General features: G+C 39.2%; 1 protein-coding gene across 1 annotated transcript in view; it reads right to left on the bottom strand.

Moving 5' to 3' along the window:
• The window catches only part of LOC104287168 (chromosome unknown open reading frame, human C9orf3), a 221,923-nt gene that overhangs the window by 80,595 nt on the left and 122,820 nt on the right, over nucleotides 1-18,508 (bottom strand). The window contains 1 exon segment of the mRNA XM_009885835.1: nucleotides 12,449-12,509. Coding sequence (XP_009884137.1) covers nucleotides 12,449-12,509 — 61 coding nt within the window.

Consider the following 18,508-nt stretch of genomic DNA (forward strand, 5'->3'; position numbering starts at 1 on the left):
TGAAGCCCTTTTTTGCCTTTTTTTTTTTTTTCGGGGGGGGGGGGTTGTTTGTTTTTTAATTACAGAGAAAAACAAAGAAAAACATGCCTGAACATGGATACTAGACAGTCCTGCACTACTGATGTGACAAGCAGTTTTTTCCTTTTCCAGTACAAAGAGACTTAAAGAAAATGAGGCAGACTATTTCTTGAAGAAATAATATACATCTTTCAGAGGTACTGACCTCTGAGTCTTACTGATCCCTTGAAGCAATCAAATATCCTTCCAACAGCTCTTGTAAAGAAACATATTCAAGGCAAAAGTCCATTAGCCCTCTGGCCATGAAATACTGTTAGCCCATATGCTAAGGATAATAACCGTAAGCTGAACCATGACCTTTACTGCTCATTTCTGTATTGACTAATAGCTTTGTCAGACAATAGACTTTTCAAAACTATCTTTCTCCAGACATCTTCATTTTAGCATTTAAATTTCACTGGGAAGGGAATGGACAAAACAGTTAAAGCATCCTGGAAAAACATCCCTTTCTTATGGAGCTGGAATGAGTTTTAGAAGAATCACTTATTTCCTCCATGATTAAACAGAAGGTGATCATCATCTACATCTTCAATCTGGCTATGAAGTGCTGCTAAATGAAAAGAGGATGACTGAAGGTAATATAAACCGGGAAAAATCTTGACATCGCTCATATCAGCTTTTGTGGAAGACAGAGAACTGATGGGGATGGAATGGAGACCATTACACAGATTTTGTTACCATTTGCTCTCTAGCTGTACTTCAGCAGCTCAGTGTTTCTGCACAATGTGTGAAAAAAGCATTGGCCTCAAAAGCAAGACCTTCCATCCCAACCCTAGCCAGCTGGGAACACAACGGATGGATCTAAACCCCCAGGATCACTTTTGGCTTCTGACTGGACCACTGCATGAATCAGTTGGTCACAGGTTTTTTGGGTCAGCATTACAGAGGGCTACATGGACTTCAGACAATGAACTTGTTGCTGTCATATAAAATTTCTACCCCATCTTCATGCCCAACTCTCTATCCTTCCACACTAAAAAAACCTCAAATATATTTCCTAAAGTAGCATCTGACTTCTCATTATTTCACATCCTGTCTCCAGTGCACTAGAACTACTTATAAGGGACACCAAACTGGAGAGATTTCAGCCATTTTGAAGGCTACTCTTCCGTAATTAATATAGAAAAACTTTTCTTGCAAGGTAGCATGAAAAGTATTTTAAACTTCTGCGGATTGTTTCCACTGGGTAAAGAAAACAATGGGCAGGTTAAAAATTGGTTGCTAACTTCTGTGCTTCTCTGAGGATGTTTTTACAAGCAATGGATTAAAAGCAATGTTTATTGCTACGCAAGCCCAGCTGTGCCCTTATCGGGCAAATCTCATTTCAACATTTCTGTGTAAAAGAGGACCCGTCCTCCCTCTCTTTGCTATGTTTCCACCCCTTGCACATGTAGGTGGGAGAGTGGGAGCTTGGGAATGTGAACTTGATCCAGCATTGATCAGCCAGGCAGCAAACTGTTATTGTTCTTTAGATACCAAACATAACTCCTTTCTAGTAGGGATAAGCTCAGTCATTCTGCACATAACACAGCTTTTTGTGTTCAGCAATGCAATTAATAGGAAAGAGAACCAGAACGACTGCTTGAGATTTATTAAACTTAAAAGAGATTCTAATGAACAAACAGGTGGAATTCAGTCCACAATTATTTCAGAAATTGAACATTTGTTTCAAATGCACTTCAGCTTCTTGAACAAGCTATTACTCATGCAGATTTAATATACTACTACTATTGTATGTCTGAGCTGGACACATACAATGCTGGAAGGCAGCCTGAAGAAAAACAGAGATGTGGCTTTTGACTTGAGAGGCAAGCAAATGTTTTAGCAGGTCATTAAACTAAATTCAGTGAAGTATCCTCCTCAGCCTTAATGCAGACTTACAGTCCCAGCTGAGAATCTCAAAAGCATTTTTTTTTTCTGAATTATTCAATTAATGGCTAGATTAGAATAATAGAATCATAAGATAGTTAGAGTTGGGAGGGACCTTAAAGGTCATCTAGTTCCAATCCCCCTGCAATGGGCAGGGACACCTCCCACTAGCCCAGGTTGCTCCAAGCCCCGTCCAACCTGGCCTTGAACACTTCCAGGGATGGGGCATCAACAACTTCCCTGGGCAACACCTGTTCCAGTGACTCACCACACTGAGAGTAAAGAATTTCTTCCTAATATCTAATATAGATCTACCCTCATCTAGTTTGAAGCCATTACCCCTCGCCCTATCACTACATGCCTTTGCAAAAAGCCCCTCTCCAGCTTTCTTGTTGGCCTCCTTCAGATACTCTGTAAGTCCTCCTGGGAGCCTCCCTCCAGGCTGAACAACGCCAAGCCTCTCAGCCTGTCTTCACAGGAGAGGTGCTCCAGACCTCTGACCATCTTCATGGCCTTCCTCTGGACTTGTTCCAATGGGACCACATCCTTCTTATGTTGGGGGCCCCAGAGCTGTACAAAGTACTCCAGGTGGGGTCTCATGAGAGTGGAGTAGAGGGGCAGAATCACCTCCCTTGACCTACTGGACACACTTTTTTTGATGCACCCCAGGATGCAGTTGACCTTCTGGGCTGCAAGCACACATTGCTGGCTCATGTTGAGCTTCTCATCAGCCAACACCCCTAAGTCCTCCTCAGGACTGCTCTCAATCCATTCTTCGTGAAGCCTCTATTTGTGCTTGGGATTGCCCTGACCCATGTGCAGGACCTTGCACTTGGCCTTGTTGAACTTCATGAGGTTTGCATGCACCCACGTCTAAGCCTGTCCAGGCCCCTCTGGATGGCATCCCTTCCCTCCAGCATGTTGACTGCTCCACACAGCTTGGTGTCGTCTGCACACTTGCTGATGACAATCCCACTGTCCATGTCGCCAACAAAGATGTTAAACAGTGCCAGTCCCAGTACCGACCCCTGAGGGACACCAGTTGTCACTGGCTGCCACTTGGACATGGAGGCGTTGACCGCAACTCTTTGTGTGCAGCCATCCAGTCAACTCCTTATCCATGCAGTGGTCTACCCATCAAATCCATTTCTCTCCAATTTAGAGACAGGATGTTGTGTGGGACACTGTCAACTGCTTTGCACGAGTTCAGGTAGATGACATCAGTTGCTCTTCCCTTTTCTACCAACACTCTAATGCCATCGTAGAAGGCCAACAAATGTGTCAGGCACAATTTGCCCTTGGTGAAGCCATGTTGGCTGTCACCGATCACCCCCTTGTTTTCCATGTGCCTTAGCAGGAGGATTTGCTCCATGATCTTCACAGGCACAGAGATGAGACTGACCAGCAGGTCTGTCTTTTTTCCCTTTTTAAAAATGGGGGTTATATTTCCCCTTTTCCACTCAGTGGGAACTTTACTGGGCTGCCACAACTTCTCAAATATGATAGACAGTGCCTTATCAGTTCCCTCAGGACCCATGGATGAATCTCATCACGTCCTATGGACTTGTGCACCTTCAGATTCCTTAGATGGTCTTGAACCTGGTTTTCTCCTACAGTGCGTGGTTCCTTATTCTCCCAGTCTCTGCCTTTGCCTTCTGTGACTTGGGCAGTGTAGTTAAAGCACTTGCTCATGACGACTGAGGCAAAAAAATCATTGACTACTTCAGCCCTCTCCATATCCTGGCTGACCAGGTCTCCCGCTTTCTTCCAGAAACGGCGCACATTTTCCCTAGTCTTCCTTTTATCACCAACATACCTATAGAAGCTTTTCCTGTTGCCCTTGACGTCCCTGGCCAGATTTAGTTCTATCTGGGCTTTAGCTTTCCTAACCTCATCCCTGGCTGCTTGAACAATTTCTCTGTGTTCCTTCCAGGCTACCTGTCCTTGCTTCCACCCTCTGTAGGCTTCCTTTTTCTGTTCAGTTTTTTTCCAGGAGTTCCTTGTTAATCCATGAGAGCCTCCTGGTGCTTTTGTCCTACTTCCTCTTTGTTGGTATGCACTGCTCCTGAGCTTGGAGGAGGTGATCCTTGAATATTAACCAGCTTTCCTGGGTCTCTCCTCCCTCCAGGGCTTTATTCCACAGTATTCCACCAAGCAGATTCCTGAAGAGGCCAAAGTCTGCTCTCCTAAAGTCCAGGGTAGTGAGCTTACTGTGCACCCTCCTCACTGCCCTAAGGATCTTGAACTCCACCATCCCGTGGTCACTGCAGCCAAGGCTGTCCTTGAGCTCTATACTCCCCACCAGCCTCTCCTTGTTGGTGAGAACAAGGTCCAACATAGCACCTCTCCTCATTGGCTCCTTTATCACTTGGAAAAGGAAGTTATCATCAACACATTCCAGGAACCTCCTGGATTGTTTATGCCCTACTGTGTTGTCGCTTCAACAGATATCTGGGTGGTTGAAGTCCCCCGAGGACCAGGGCTTGTGAACATGAGGCTGCTCCAATCTGTCCATAGAGGGCCTCATCCGCTCGGTCTTCCTGGTCTGTTGGCCTGTAGCAGATGCCCACTTTAACATCACCTGCCCCTGCCTTCCCTTTAATCCTGACTCATAAGCTCTTGGTGAGGTCCTCATCCATCCCCATGCGGAGGTCCGTGCACTCCAGCTGGGCACTGACCTAGAGGGCAACACCCCCTGCTTGTCTCCCCTGCCTAACCTTCCTGAAGAGCCTGTATCCTTCCATTCCAACACTCCAGTTGTAAGAGCCATCCCACCATGTCTCTGTGATGCCAATAAGATCATAGCCCAGCAGGTGTGCACATGTTTCTAACTCCTCTTGTTTATTCCCCATACTACATGTGTTTGCACAGAGGTATTTAAGTTGGGCCCTTGATGAATCACAGAATCACAGAATGGTTAGGGTTGGAAGGGACCTCTGGAGATCATCTAGTCCAACCCCCTGACTTACTGGCTGGAGTGGCTGGAATTCCTTTGTGCTGCACTCCAGGTGCTCTCCTGTTGACATGTGACTCTTCTCCAGGCTCCGGGCACCTATTACTTGCATTGGCATCATACTGGTAGGAGTGGGATGGACTGAGGTTCCCCTCCCCTGGCATCTCTAGTTTAAAGCCCTCTTCATGAGCTTGGCAAGCCTCTGACCGAAGATACTTTTCCCCTTTTCTGACAAGTGGACTCCATCAGGCCCCAGTAGACCAGGTTTCTTAAAGCGAGTCCCATGGTCTAGGTAGCCAAACCCCTGGCTGTGGCACCTGTCCTGTAGCCATTTGTTGATTTGCTAGATTTGATTTGCCCTATCAACCCCCTTCCCTTTGAGCGGGAGGACTGATGAAAAAACTCCTAAGATTTAGACTCTTAAAGCTCTGTTTTAAACTTCACTTTGAGAAATTAGAACAACAGAGGTACTGAAATGTTATGGCCAATACTTTCAAATGGAACATTAAAAAATTAACATCTACACTCAACCTAGACAGCAAGGTACTCAGTGCTATGTGGGTGCCTAAACTGAGGCAGCATTTTTTCCAATTTTAGAATGTGATCACACAGTAATTCATAACAATGCTATTCACATCTTGACTGCTGTGTTTTTCTCCTAAAATCAGCAATCACATGCAATGCAGAAGAAATTTAGCCCAAATCCTTCAAAACTGTAACAATACTCTAAGCCATGCCTGAACTTGAAGAGCTCTGAAATAAATTTGGGTCCTTACTGACATTTAATAATGTATCATTTTCTATAAGAGACTTTCTTGAATTTTTTAACTATTCAATAAAAAAATATACCACTGTTGTGTCTTGTGTAGCAGTATCTTAAATACAATTTGTAGCAATGGCTAAACTAATTACAAGGCCATTTTATGTGAATAACCTTCTTTAGATCAACACAGTATCTTTTTAAATAATAACAGACCTTACAACTTATTTGATAGTTTGCACCAAACAAAGTATCAAATTCTCCATATACTTTGGTCTATCTAGAAAGACTCTCAGATGGATAGTCTTTATCTAAAACATCTTTCAAAGAGTTAACAACATAGAGAGAATGTCCGACTATGCAATCTGTCTTGATTTGTTTCTCTTCATGATTCATCTGACATTTATGCATGGTACAGTACTATACATGTTGCTTGATTACATTTTTATATTTTTGAAAATCCCATCTTCTAAGAAAATGGGATGCAATGTTGACAGCACAACTGCTAATCTCGGAAAAATCACAGCACTAATAATTCCTATTCAAAAACTTTTTTCTTATTGTGCTTGTTATCATTAGATAATCCATTAATCAATTTATATTGTTGACCTATGCTCATTTAAAATTTTAAGGACTTTGGAAAGATCTTTTTATCTTCCAATCTGCAAGCTTGCTAATATAAAAACAATACAAATTTTCTTGAGGGGAAGTGCCTATTCTTCAAAGTATGCTTTCCACATACAAGAATAAGTACTTATCGTAAAGTAACAGTTATGCTTTCTTCAGATTATTTCTCAATTATCAACTTACTAGAATTCCATATCAATCAGTTATATTCTCTGCATTGATGTTAAAACACACACAAAAGTCTCCATGTTCAGATGAAAAAAAAAATCAAAGTGTAAATAACAAACTTCAGTATTTAAGTACCAGCATGTTATTCTTGTGACTAATAATTAACACCAATTTTGAAATTAATCTAACAGAGTCACTGTTAAACTTTAATAAATTAGTAAGAAAATGATACCTCTTCATAGCCCCTTCCCATTTTTTTCCTCAAATCACAAGCTTGAATGAGCTACTTAACAGGTCATTCTCACTGCCAGTGCCTACAAATTTACTGTATCTCAACAAACAATAAAGATTTCACTTGTTTATTGTCTCAATGTTGCCATCCACTAATATGCAGTTATTATGTACCTCCAGACAGAAAAATTGCAAGAGAAGACATGACTAGCAATGACAGGAAATATCAAGTGTTAACAAACCCAAGGCTTAATTTACACTCTGATCCAATAAGAGTGATTTCTCTGCTCAAAAATCTTCCAGTACCCTCTGTAAAACTTGGGTGAATGACTGCTAAAGATAATTCAGAAGTTTAGTAAGAGCATTCTTTTAAAAAAAACGTATTTGAGTGTTGTTGGTTTGCTCATAATTGACCATAACTACTACCATGCGATGCATTCTCTTGTAGATCTATCCCTTCATCTCTATTTTTATCTTAGTAAAAGGACACAGGAAATCTATAAAGCTTGTAAATGAGGCAAAAGCCAGGAACCTTCTTAACAACAAGCTGCTTTATCAGAAATCATATTAAGTACTTGAGCTGCTGCTGTAACATCCTCCTAAATTTATGAAACCACAAAAATACGTTACTTGCATTGACTTAGAACACTTGTTCAAATTTTGCTATGAGTTTCCTTTCAAATCTATTTCTTCTTCAAGTAGGACAATCCGGGAACCAGTCATATAAAAACAAACCCAGAAATATATGGATAAATGAATATTCACCACTGGAAGATTTCTTTTGACTGTGTATTTCCAGCAATGTAGATGATTTACAAATAACGTTAGTAAATGTAGCTTAAACTACTGTTTTACTACGGTAACAAAAAGCAGTGCAGAGAGGAGAAAATATGAATTCTTTTTAAATGTCAAAATTCTTAGTCTTGTAAGAGAAGGCTGTTCATTCAGAATTAGAAAGCATGGGCTAGTATTCTCACAATACACACAATAAGCTGTACATACTCTGAAAACCTCTTGGCAGTACCTACTTTAATCAGGAAATACTGCTTAAAGTACAACAGTGGATAAGAATTAGGCTTTTACAGGAGGATAAAGTAGTAAAAGGGACTAGGAGAAGGATACAGCAGTGATATGGCCTCTTGCAATTTCTTCATAGTTTTGAGGGGATGTTCAATGTGTTTACCCTAGTGCCTGCAGCTATGTGATCATGTAAGACTTGTAGATTACACTGAAGGATCTGTTGGAAACTAAAAATCATGAAGGAGTGGGCCAACTACTCTTTTTTTCTTTTCTTTTTCCTTTTTCACCTTTTTCTTTTTAACTCAAGAATGAATCTAGAGAAGATTGTTTTCATCGCACAAGGTATCAAAGGAAATACACACCCAAGGAACATTCAAGATTGCAAGCTTACCAGTAAATCATAGTATATTATGAAACAATGCAGTTTCAGAGGCAAAAGAAAAGGTGGTGAAACTGGAATGAGTTAAAAAATACATGTAGGAGTTTATGAGATGCAGAGACTACCTAATGTTTATTGGTCTACCTCTCAGTTAAACAGTGTACAAAAGAGTTCAGAATGGGGAAAGATTTTAAGCATATTTTTAAGAGGTTGATTATCTAGGGTAGAATAAGAAATTCAGAGTAAGTGGGCAATATAACACAAAGACAAGTCTGTACAGAACTGAGAAAATCTTCCTCAAGGAGGATATGGTCTTTTAGTCTTAAACTCCAAGTAAACGTTACACAGAAATGTGTGAAAGACACAATAGAAACTGTATTTAAGACAACAAATCAGCAGCAGCAGGGATGAAGTGGACTTAAGTGATTTCATAGGTGTTTTCCAGCTCTAAATGCAGTTTCGTTCTTCTGATTCTACTCCTTGCCAGCTTAACTCATTGACTAAAGTTGGTGGTGTTCAGTCATTACTACTTGTACACGATGAAAAGTTGCTATAATCCCCTGGTGAGTCACCTCTGAGTGAGACAGAAGTACATGCTGAAGGTTGCTTGATTTTATAAAAGGTATTTTCAACAATGCAATATGCTTCACCTTATTTAACACCACCACAATGTGTTCTCAGAAAAGCTCATGAAAGCTTGTATTTCAGAAATGCTTGCTTTGCAGCTCTTATGTTCCCGATTGTTTTGTGTGTGAGAAAACCTTCCTGCACAGCAAGCCTGAAACAACCACTGTGCTGTGGCAGTCTTCCATGTAAAAAAGAATTGGCGAGGCACTACCACACACCCTTTTTTATATGATTAAACTTTAATGCTTTAGAAAATACAAAATTTGGAAGTGTAACTTGGCACGCAGAATTAGTTTTTCATGGCAACAGGCCAAATTCTGTTTTTATTTATCAGTATGACTCCCTTAAGTTAAGTTATTCTTGATTACTGCTGGTATATACATGAGCCTGGAAACTGGCCCTATATTTAGAAAAGACCAAATGACTTTTTGAAGAGTGAAATGGTAATAGAAATGGACAAATATTAAAGTTTCAATGTTTGTAAGTTGCAAGTATAAAGGGGTCTGTATATGAGGTTCCCTGGACAGAGTTGGAGACAGGATTCAGAATGGCAAATGTAACAAATCACAGGTAAAAGAGTACAGGATCTTCAGTTAGACAGATGCCATAACATATGGCTGTAAAGAATACAAAATGCTAATTACTCTACTGGAGGGAAGATGGTAAGTAATGTTGCTTCAGCACTTTGGGGAGTGGAAATTATTTACCCAGCCCATCTTTTGCTCCAGTGTCCTTAAGGTAGACACTGCTGTGAAGACAGTGAACCAAGGGGTTGCCTAACAACTCTGGTTTTAAGTGATGAAATTTTAGAGAGTACTAGTTGTATACAGGTTACAGAATTGTAACCATATAACCATGGAAGAAAATTCTTAACACTTTGGTAGCTAATGCAGTAAATCAACCACAAGTGGTGAATTTTCTGCTTAGTTAATGACGTGAATTTCCTAAGCAAAACACACTGAAACATAGAAAGAAAAGATGCCACAGAAACAACCACAGCCACTATAAAGTATAAAAATGCTCATATGGGAGAGATATAAAGGAACCATGTTCTCACTTGATTTTCAGAATGGACAGCATGATGCATATTTCCCAATCCCATTAGAAAGGAGTGTCTCTCCAGTAAGGAAGTTTCCTCTCCAAAGGCAGTGAAGTCTTAGATAGCATGTGTAAATTTAAAATTTTTAAATTCTCAATCGAGTTATTTCTCCTAAGTACCACTAAACCACTAAGAAATGCATTTTGTCCCTCTAAGAGTAGGTGCTGCAGGATTGACTTCGACTATTATGCTACGGGACTATAGTGCAGCCAGTAAAATAAGGGTGGTAAGCAGCTGCTTTTCAGTTGCTCTAGTAACTCAAGAAAGATAATCAACTGCAATGGATACTCAGTACCTCACACTGCTCACACTGCCTGAGTGGCTGGCTCAGCCGTATGACTTCACCCAAAGGAGCTGACAGAACCCTTCCTCTATACACACCCCAGTCCACTCCTCTGGAAACCCATATGAGAGAGAATAAATCAGTTCTGTGGTGTTCCTGGGCTGCTATTTATGATGCAGGTAGTAGACCTGCATGGAAGAAGGTGGTCTATGTGCCCTCACATAGATTCATCATGTTAGCCAACTTAATGGTTTGCTGAAATAAAGATTATCTAAATATTTTCTAAGGGGGTTTCAGTATTAGCTCCCGTACAGCACATGAGTAGATTAATAGTTCTATAGTCAGTAAATACAGTCATATTTAGATCATAGATATGAACATATTGAGAGCTACTAAGCAAGCTCTACAGTCTGGATTTCAGGAATAAGGGCTCCCCGAATGATTTAATAAAGCACAAATGAAACAAGGTTTCCTATTCACTGAACGACAACAACTCCAGCTCTTTCAATAAAGTGGAAACAAGTTCCCACAAGAGCCCGAGAAGTGCTGAAGGCAACAAGGGTAAATCATCAAAAAGGTTACTGAGAGAAAGGAGAGACAGAGGGAAGAAGTCAGCATGCTGATTCTCAGAAGAAGCAGAATACTAAATCAGGACCATTCCTGTTGACGTTGTTTTTGCAAAACAGCTAAAATATCAGGGAAATCTCTTTGGTCTTTAGAGAAAACTTACAATGATTTACAAACCTGCTGGATGTGGAAATATTTTTGTTACATGTTTTGCTCACACAACCAATAGATCCTTTCAGGGTATAATGAAACTACTCACTATTCATTCTGAACAACTTATGGTATGCACTCAGGAAAAGAGAGTTCAGATTTGACATTAATCAAAACCATTTTCAGTTCTTTAGTCTGCTCCTGTCTTTCTTATTTGTGATTTAAGAGTTGATTGTGGGACACTAATAATGCACATCCTCAAATACCTCTAAGTAAAATGCCAGAAAACAGACAGCCAGTTCAGCATCTTACAACTACAGCTGTGCAACGTCAGTTGCTCCCCTATTCTTGAAGCAGCTGTTCTACAATGTATTCAATTTTCTCAGGGGCAAAACCTTGATCAAAATATAGCATTAAAATCAAGGTCCGTTTTCAAGAAATGACTGAACATCAAGATGCATGATGATACTTACTGTCCCTTCCTTTCCTCGCTTTCAATTAAAGCTAATTTTATTTTCAATAATTTTACAGAAAAAAAACAAACTCCACCTTGATCTTCAAATATTAGCCTGTGAACATGTTGATCTCAGGGAAGAACTTCCAAAAGGGCCTTCTACAGCATACAGAGAATGGTGGACACGCACACCTCTAAAGCTGTCAAGTGAAGAGCTCAACCACAGTGTTTGGGAACAGCTCAGGTTCAGTGACCGCTGCTTACCATTTTGAGTTCTCCAGCTATTTTGACAATTCTACCTGCAAACATATCCACTCCTCACAGCCTCACTCATGCTGCCCAAGTACCTTCACTTTTGCGCATACAAACCATGACTTATCATACTAAAAGTTGTATTTTTTTTTTAATGCTCGTGCAAATTGGAAACAAATGCAAGCACTAGGTAAGATAAATCCCAAGCAACCTAAGGGGATGTCAGCTTAGAAGAAATTAGTTAGAAACTGAGCCCCAAGCATCTAATAAAACAATACTTTGTATAAAACTGTTTTTTAAGAAGATTTATATAGAGATATCTTTCTTCAGCTAATCCCAGTTTTGGACCAACATGAATAATCAGAACCTTCACATAGCACAGACGCAACTAAGTATTTTAAGTTCACAGATTTTAAAACGTTAATATTAAAAGCTTTTAGTATTAAAAGCAGAAAATAATGCTCAGTGTCAACTGCAACAGAACTGGAACACCAATGAAATATGTTACCTGTGCAGCAGATTCTTGAGCAAGACACAATATTCACAAAATAACAAATAATTTAACATTTAGTTACTGCTGTCAGTAGGGCTTTCAAGTAATTAATATACTGTCAACTGTGCACAATGCTCCTTACATTTAGTAGAGTCCATCACTACTCCTGTAAAGCATACTTCATGTGACTACAGTACTAAGCAGAGGACAAGTTTTGTAAGATTTGCCCTTTGACAGGTTTGTTGAGATGATAGTAGAAGCAAAAACCTGCAACCGATAAAAGCTAAACCCATAGAAAGATGTGGAAAGCCGTCATCATCAAAACTGTTTATTTAAAACTATACCTATTATAAGTTCAGGTAATGATTTAAATAACTTACAATGTAATGAGAAATGCAAGACTCCAGAAAGAACTGGGAACTGGAATTTTGTATTTACCTTTGGCATTCCCGAAGTGTCAAGCCAATTCTGGAAGATACTTTCTACAGTTAACCCAGACCTTAAAAAAAATAAACAAAAATTAGAAGACACACACAAAAATACCAATTTTTCCACATAACAATTAACCCTTTAGAAGATGAGCAAAACCCTGAATTCCAAGTATTGGTTGTACTGTAGTGCTACTACATTCTTGTTTTTTTAATGAATAATACCATCAGGTATGAGCAAACCAAAACAGATCAGTGTGTTTAAACTCAATGATGTGCTTAAAACTCCATGATAAATCCAGTGCTTATGAGGACTGACAGAGAATGTGTAACATTTATGAAACATGTAAAGTATGAACAGGTGCTCTACTTCTTGTTGAGTGGATTTTTGTTTCTTTCACGCACACAAAAAAAAAAAAAAGATTACAGGCACATAAATTTAGCCGGAGACATTAAAAACCAGTATTTTATTACAGAAGCAGCCTAAATGTAAAGCCAAAATACCAAAGAAAATGAAATGAAATGCAAACTTCCTTAAACTTTTAGGTTTTAAAAAGCACTGATGGATATTAATCCTCAAAGTTACCAAGTATCTAATATATTTCAGTCTCATCTTTTCTGCATTTTCTTTATATCCTGATAACATTCACAGTGAAGTCACAGAATAGTCTGGAGCCCCAACAAAAGGAACTAGTCTGTCATGATCAAGCTGTGTGGGACTGAAATAAGTAATTGCAAATTCAGAAATTATATTTCCCCTTTTACTTTTGTAAGTAATTTACTTCAGCTCTGGTTGAAGTCTTCTGAACTTGCAGGGAAGCCAATTAAAAAAAAAAAAAAGAAAATAAATTGCACAGTCCATGCAATGTTCTAATACTCAAAAAGGAACTTGAGTTAGCCTTCAATGAGTATAAATATTCTGAGAAGCAGAATAGATGCCCATGCTCCTGTCTATGGTAATGCCTTGGCAAGACTCATTCTAATACTTGCCCCTACCTTCATGTGTGTCATGTACACTTATAACCAACGAAGCATTCATGAAAAGAACAGACATTTGTAAGCTCTGAAGCAGGAAGGCCAGCAACCCAATACAATTTTTATTTGAATTACATGACAAAGAAGCCTCCCCCTCCCAACCCCTGACAAAGCTGTGCTCAAAATTCTGACCCTAAAGGATGTTTCTTTATGGACTGTATCAGTGACTTAGAAGGATTTGTAATGAATACATCAGTCATTTTTACTGAATGATTTTTAAGCACCTTTAAATATTAACTTTTACTATGCCAATGGGAGAGAGATCAATCACTGTTATACCTGACATGCAAATGGGAAAAACTAAGGCTTAGAGAGCTTATGGAGTCTCAAAAGCAGTCAAGCAAGCGGATGACCCTGGAACATATCCACACAGTATAAATTTCTGTGTGTTTACTGATCATAGTTATTACGGGTTTTTTTACGTTTTAGTATTTACGTTTTTTAGTTGGAATGGACAAAGATTTAAATTATTTGATATTAACACATGTAACAACAGCATTTTCCCAGATATGGCTTATATCCTGAGTTAGATATTCTTATCCTTGCTGAATCCAAGATGAAAAATTTACCATCCATCTCCAAGCAGAACTATGTGTTAGCACTGCTTTGAGGTAGAATTAGCAGCTACAACCTCCACTCTACACCACTGTGTTGGGAGATGTGACATCCCTACTCACACTTAGCAGTATTCCAAAGGAGATCCATTAAAATTAGCAGGTCTACCTAATAGAATAAAATTCTGCCAATATGAATTAGGGGTGGGAGAATCTGATCAAAATGATCAGAGAGTCACCTCTCTGACCAGAGAGTCAGCTGCCTTCTCATTGAGTAATTGTTCAACGGTATCTGCAAAAAAATAAGCAATCTGGTCGTAATAAGCTTGTCCAACATACACAGGAATTTTGTAACAAAAGGCAAAAACCAGACACCGAGTGCCTTAAACATAAGAAAGCCTTGCCTTACAAATGCTGCCCTATGTCATTCGGCTACTAAGACATGCGTGCATACAGGGCCTACATCATCATACTGAAAATCGGAAGAAGCTACAGACTAAAGAAGAACAACATTCTGATTACAATGACAGTAAAGCCGTTTATACGTGCTTTCATTTTCTATTGATAGTTTTCTTCAGGTTTTGATCAGTCATACCTTATGGTGCAGGCCAAGGAGGCTTAATGCAGAAACAGCACCAGTCTATTCACTGCTGGTAATATATTTTGATAGTTTGTGCAATTTATGTATAAACTTTACTTCAACAGTGTCTTTATAAGTAAGAGATTACATATCAGCCCAGCTGAGGTGACTTTAAAAGTCCTGGAAGGGAGAATAGTTCCCACTGAGACAACGAAATCTTCCCAATCACTAAATCTGAAATGTCAAAATCTCTCTTTTAACATTAGGAGATCGTAGACTGTCACAGACAAAAAAAAATATTTCCCCCTGATGATCATGTCGTCCAAATAATGGCAGCAATCATGCAGAAGCATTTCTACATGTTCAGGATTCTGAATTTTCAGGAAATTACCATTCTGCACGCTGAATCATTATGGAAATCGATTTTCTACATATAACTGAACACATACACCATGCTTGCAATGGGGTAGTGCCCTACATTTAAATGAATTACTAAATATCCAGATTTGGTCAGCATTTAGTAGCACCTTGTAATTTGTGCAAATTTATTAAAATTAGAGCATTTGACTGCCAGCTCATTCAGGCTATAATTACCTTTACCCTACTACAGTGCTCTAAAAACTGGTGTCTATTCTAAGTTAGCTGAGTCCCTTCCAAAAGGAATGGAGAGAAAGAGAATTATCTCCAAACAGTCAGGCAATTCACCTTACTTGGGATAAGATGGTTTTTTTTGAGTTCTTATCTCTGTGTGGTTACTACGGAGAGCGCATACAGGACTAGCTTAAAACTGGATACTCAGGTTTTATATAGTCAAAGGTAGATCAGGTGGATCATACCATTTATTTTATCTCAAGAAGTATACTCAAAATAACAATTTTTTATTTGTAATTGCATGAATCAAAACCAATACAGTTTACTGTTCCAATGCTGAAGCAGAGCTAGCAGCCAGGGAAAAATACCCTTGTTTGTGCATGTAATTTGTCTTGCCTAGGGATAAGAAACACAGGCTCACAATGCCAGTTTGTCCTTCTTCCTGCATCCCTTCCCCGCCCCACCCCCCAACCTAAGCTTCATTTAAAGTGTGAGATTTACTCAGAAAAAAAAAAAAAAAAGCAAAATAATAACACTACATTTGCTATGTAGTTCCTCTGTTTAATCTACCCTCTATTTCTTTCCAAGCTCATTTCGAAACACTGGCTTTGAAATGAACTTATGACACTGAGGGGAATTGCAGTGTTCTGACAGCACACCAATCCAGGCAGAAACACCACCAGTAAGTTGCTCAGCCTCTCCTGAAACTTTTCCTGTTTTTCTCAAGGGCAAAGACAACAACTCTGCTATTTCTCTGCCGGCAGCACCCTCAGTTTCAGCTAAACACGTTTCATATGACCACATGCATCTTCGTTGTTTGGACTTTCACACACCTTTTTTTTTTTTCCAACTTAGGACATTCTTGTTGGCACCCATCAAAAAGAAAGAAACTTGTTTTAGCATTTTACAGGCGTCCAACATTGTTTTTCCAAATATATTAGTAATACGCAGACTATTACGAAGCTCTGCTCTGAATGCGTTGAGAGTCAATACTGAAGAACTGTGAAGTCCTTGGAAAGGTTTCCACTAATTTGCTGGGCTTCGGATCAAGCTCAAAAACTAGATCACAAACAGATTGCTATTTCAAAACAAATGTCCTACAGAAAGGACACAGGGCCTGCTATTTATAGAGGCTGCAGTTCAGTAAAGCATCCATATTCAGAAAGGGCACTTACCACCTGCTTATGTTGCAGTTAAGCATCTGTAAGGACTTAAATCTGTTTTATGTGTGTGATTTCCTCAATGACGTTCTGATTAAGGTACTGTATTGGACTGTGGGATATGGGTTCAATTGATTAGCACCATAACAGCTCTTACAAGGCTGGGCAGGTTCTTCAGTTGCTTTGTACTACAGTTCCCTGCTGTAAAATGAGAATTCTAGTACATCCATTATCTCATCCCCTGTCTATTTTTTTAGATGATAAGATAGATCCTAAGCCTAGGAATGATCTCCTAACAGGTATACATACTGTTCGTGGCCAGATTCAATTCTTAAGAACAAGCTCTGTAAAATACTAACGTTAACAATAATTTGAAAATTAGCATTATAAAAGATGCCTATATATCAAGTTTTCATTGCATAAGGCCTGAAGGCACTCTACAAACTTTAACATAAACCCACTTAATTCCTCAGTCAAGGAGGATAAACCACTTTTAGAATGAGATGTTACAGCAAATAAACAGTGCACATGAAAGTGTGCAACTTTTTTTTTTTTTGTAAAAGAAGATAAAAAGTCTGCCACATCCAACTGAAAATACAACATGCATATTTGCTTCATCTGGATATATACACTCATACACATCAATCATTTTCAAAGCAAGCCATTCCAGTTAAATATGGAGGCATAGTTAGAGCAAATCAAAGACTACTGACTGATTAGTGATCTTGTCAACTAGCCATAGCTTCCTGCAGGTAAGATTTCCTTTGTTTTTTGTCCAGTGTATATATTTTGGCTTACCAAAAAAAACCAGATGAATCAAAAAAACTGGAAAAAATCTTTCCCAATTATTTGTTTTGGGAGTTGGGTGCCTACCAGCTGTTTGTCTCAATCAAAATCACCACATTCATGACAATGTGAGTAACAAAGAAAGCAAGTATGAAACAGAGACCTATACCTGTATAGCTGAGTAGTTTGAAATTACAGCATTATTTAAACATTGATTTAGTACTTAACTGACAATTTCTGAAGACATCCAAGGAATGTGGTTAGTAAGCCTCAGTTATTAACAGTACAAATAGCAGAGCTATAACACAAGCCTTCCTTTGTCTATCGTGTATTATTAAAATCGTAGCTTTATTAGTACACTTATTTATTTTATTGAATGAAATTAAATAAAAAAATACCACCAGAAGACCCCAAAGAACAGAACTGACCTGCTTAAAAAAAATCTGCAGTCATAAAAAGCACAAGCAGCTGAGGCGCCAGAGGCTGGTGAAACTCACCCCCTGTTACAGGGCCCTAAAAACACTGAGCCTTTGCACGGTTCACATGTTGGGCAGATGTGGACAGGATCAATTTACAGCAAAGATGATGGGTGTAAGCCTTGGGGAGAGCAGAGCCACTGGGAGTTTTCTCAAATCTAGTGCACAGTGATCTACAGACACATAAGAGTGTTTGTTGCTGTTGTTTTTGTTGCATTTGGCATTTTTTTTTTTAATGTACTGACATTTCAAATTATATATGAGGAAATAAGATGCCTCAGTTACAGGTGGACTGTATTGTAGATTTTCTACAGAAAGGCCAAGATAATGTGAGGCTATAGCCAGTACATGCTATATTTTAAAAGGCTTTGAAAACAGAGAAGGATAATGACAGATACTTGTTCGTCCTTCTTGCCATCAGCCCTTCACACAGCGAAACAATCTGCCTTAAGGGCAAGTTAGGAAATTCTAAAGGACCAGCAGGTAGTGCCAGGCCTGTCTGATAGCAGTATTCAGCCACAGCCCAGAAACAGGAGGGTCCTGCCTTCAAGAAGGGATTCCTACAGCTACTCTGCCATTAACATTGAGTCAGAGGAGGAAGTGAGGTAGCCCGGTAAGCTAGGCATATAATTCTCCTCCTCTGAGTAGAGAAGGCAGCAAAAATGAATGAATGGCACTTAAGAAGTTGTGTCTGTATCTTGGAGCTGCTCGTCGCTGGGAATGTACTAAAAAATCTCCTGTAACTAAAAACTAAAGGAATTAAGTACTGCAAGAGTGAGAATCTTTTAGATAGTCTGTTGTATCCAACAGCAGAAAACTAATGTTGCATTACACCAGTGTAATAATTATAGAAAATTTCCACACTGTTGTATGATTGCCTTCTGCCAA

This window comes from Charadrius vociferus, unplaced genomic scaffold (assembly GCF_000708025.1).
Source record: "Charadrius vociferus isolate BGI_N301 unplaced genomic scaffold, ASM70802v2 scaffold235, whole genome shotgun sequence".
NCBI lineage: Eukaryota > Metazoa > Chordata > Aves > Charadriiformes > Charadriidae > Charadrius > Charadrius vociferus.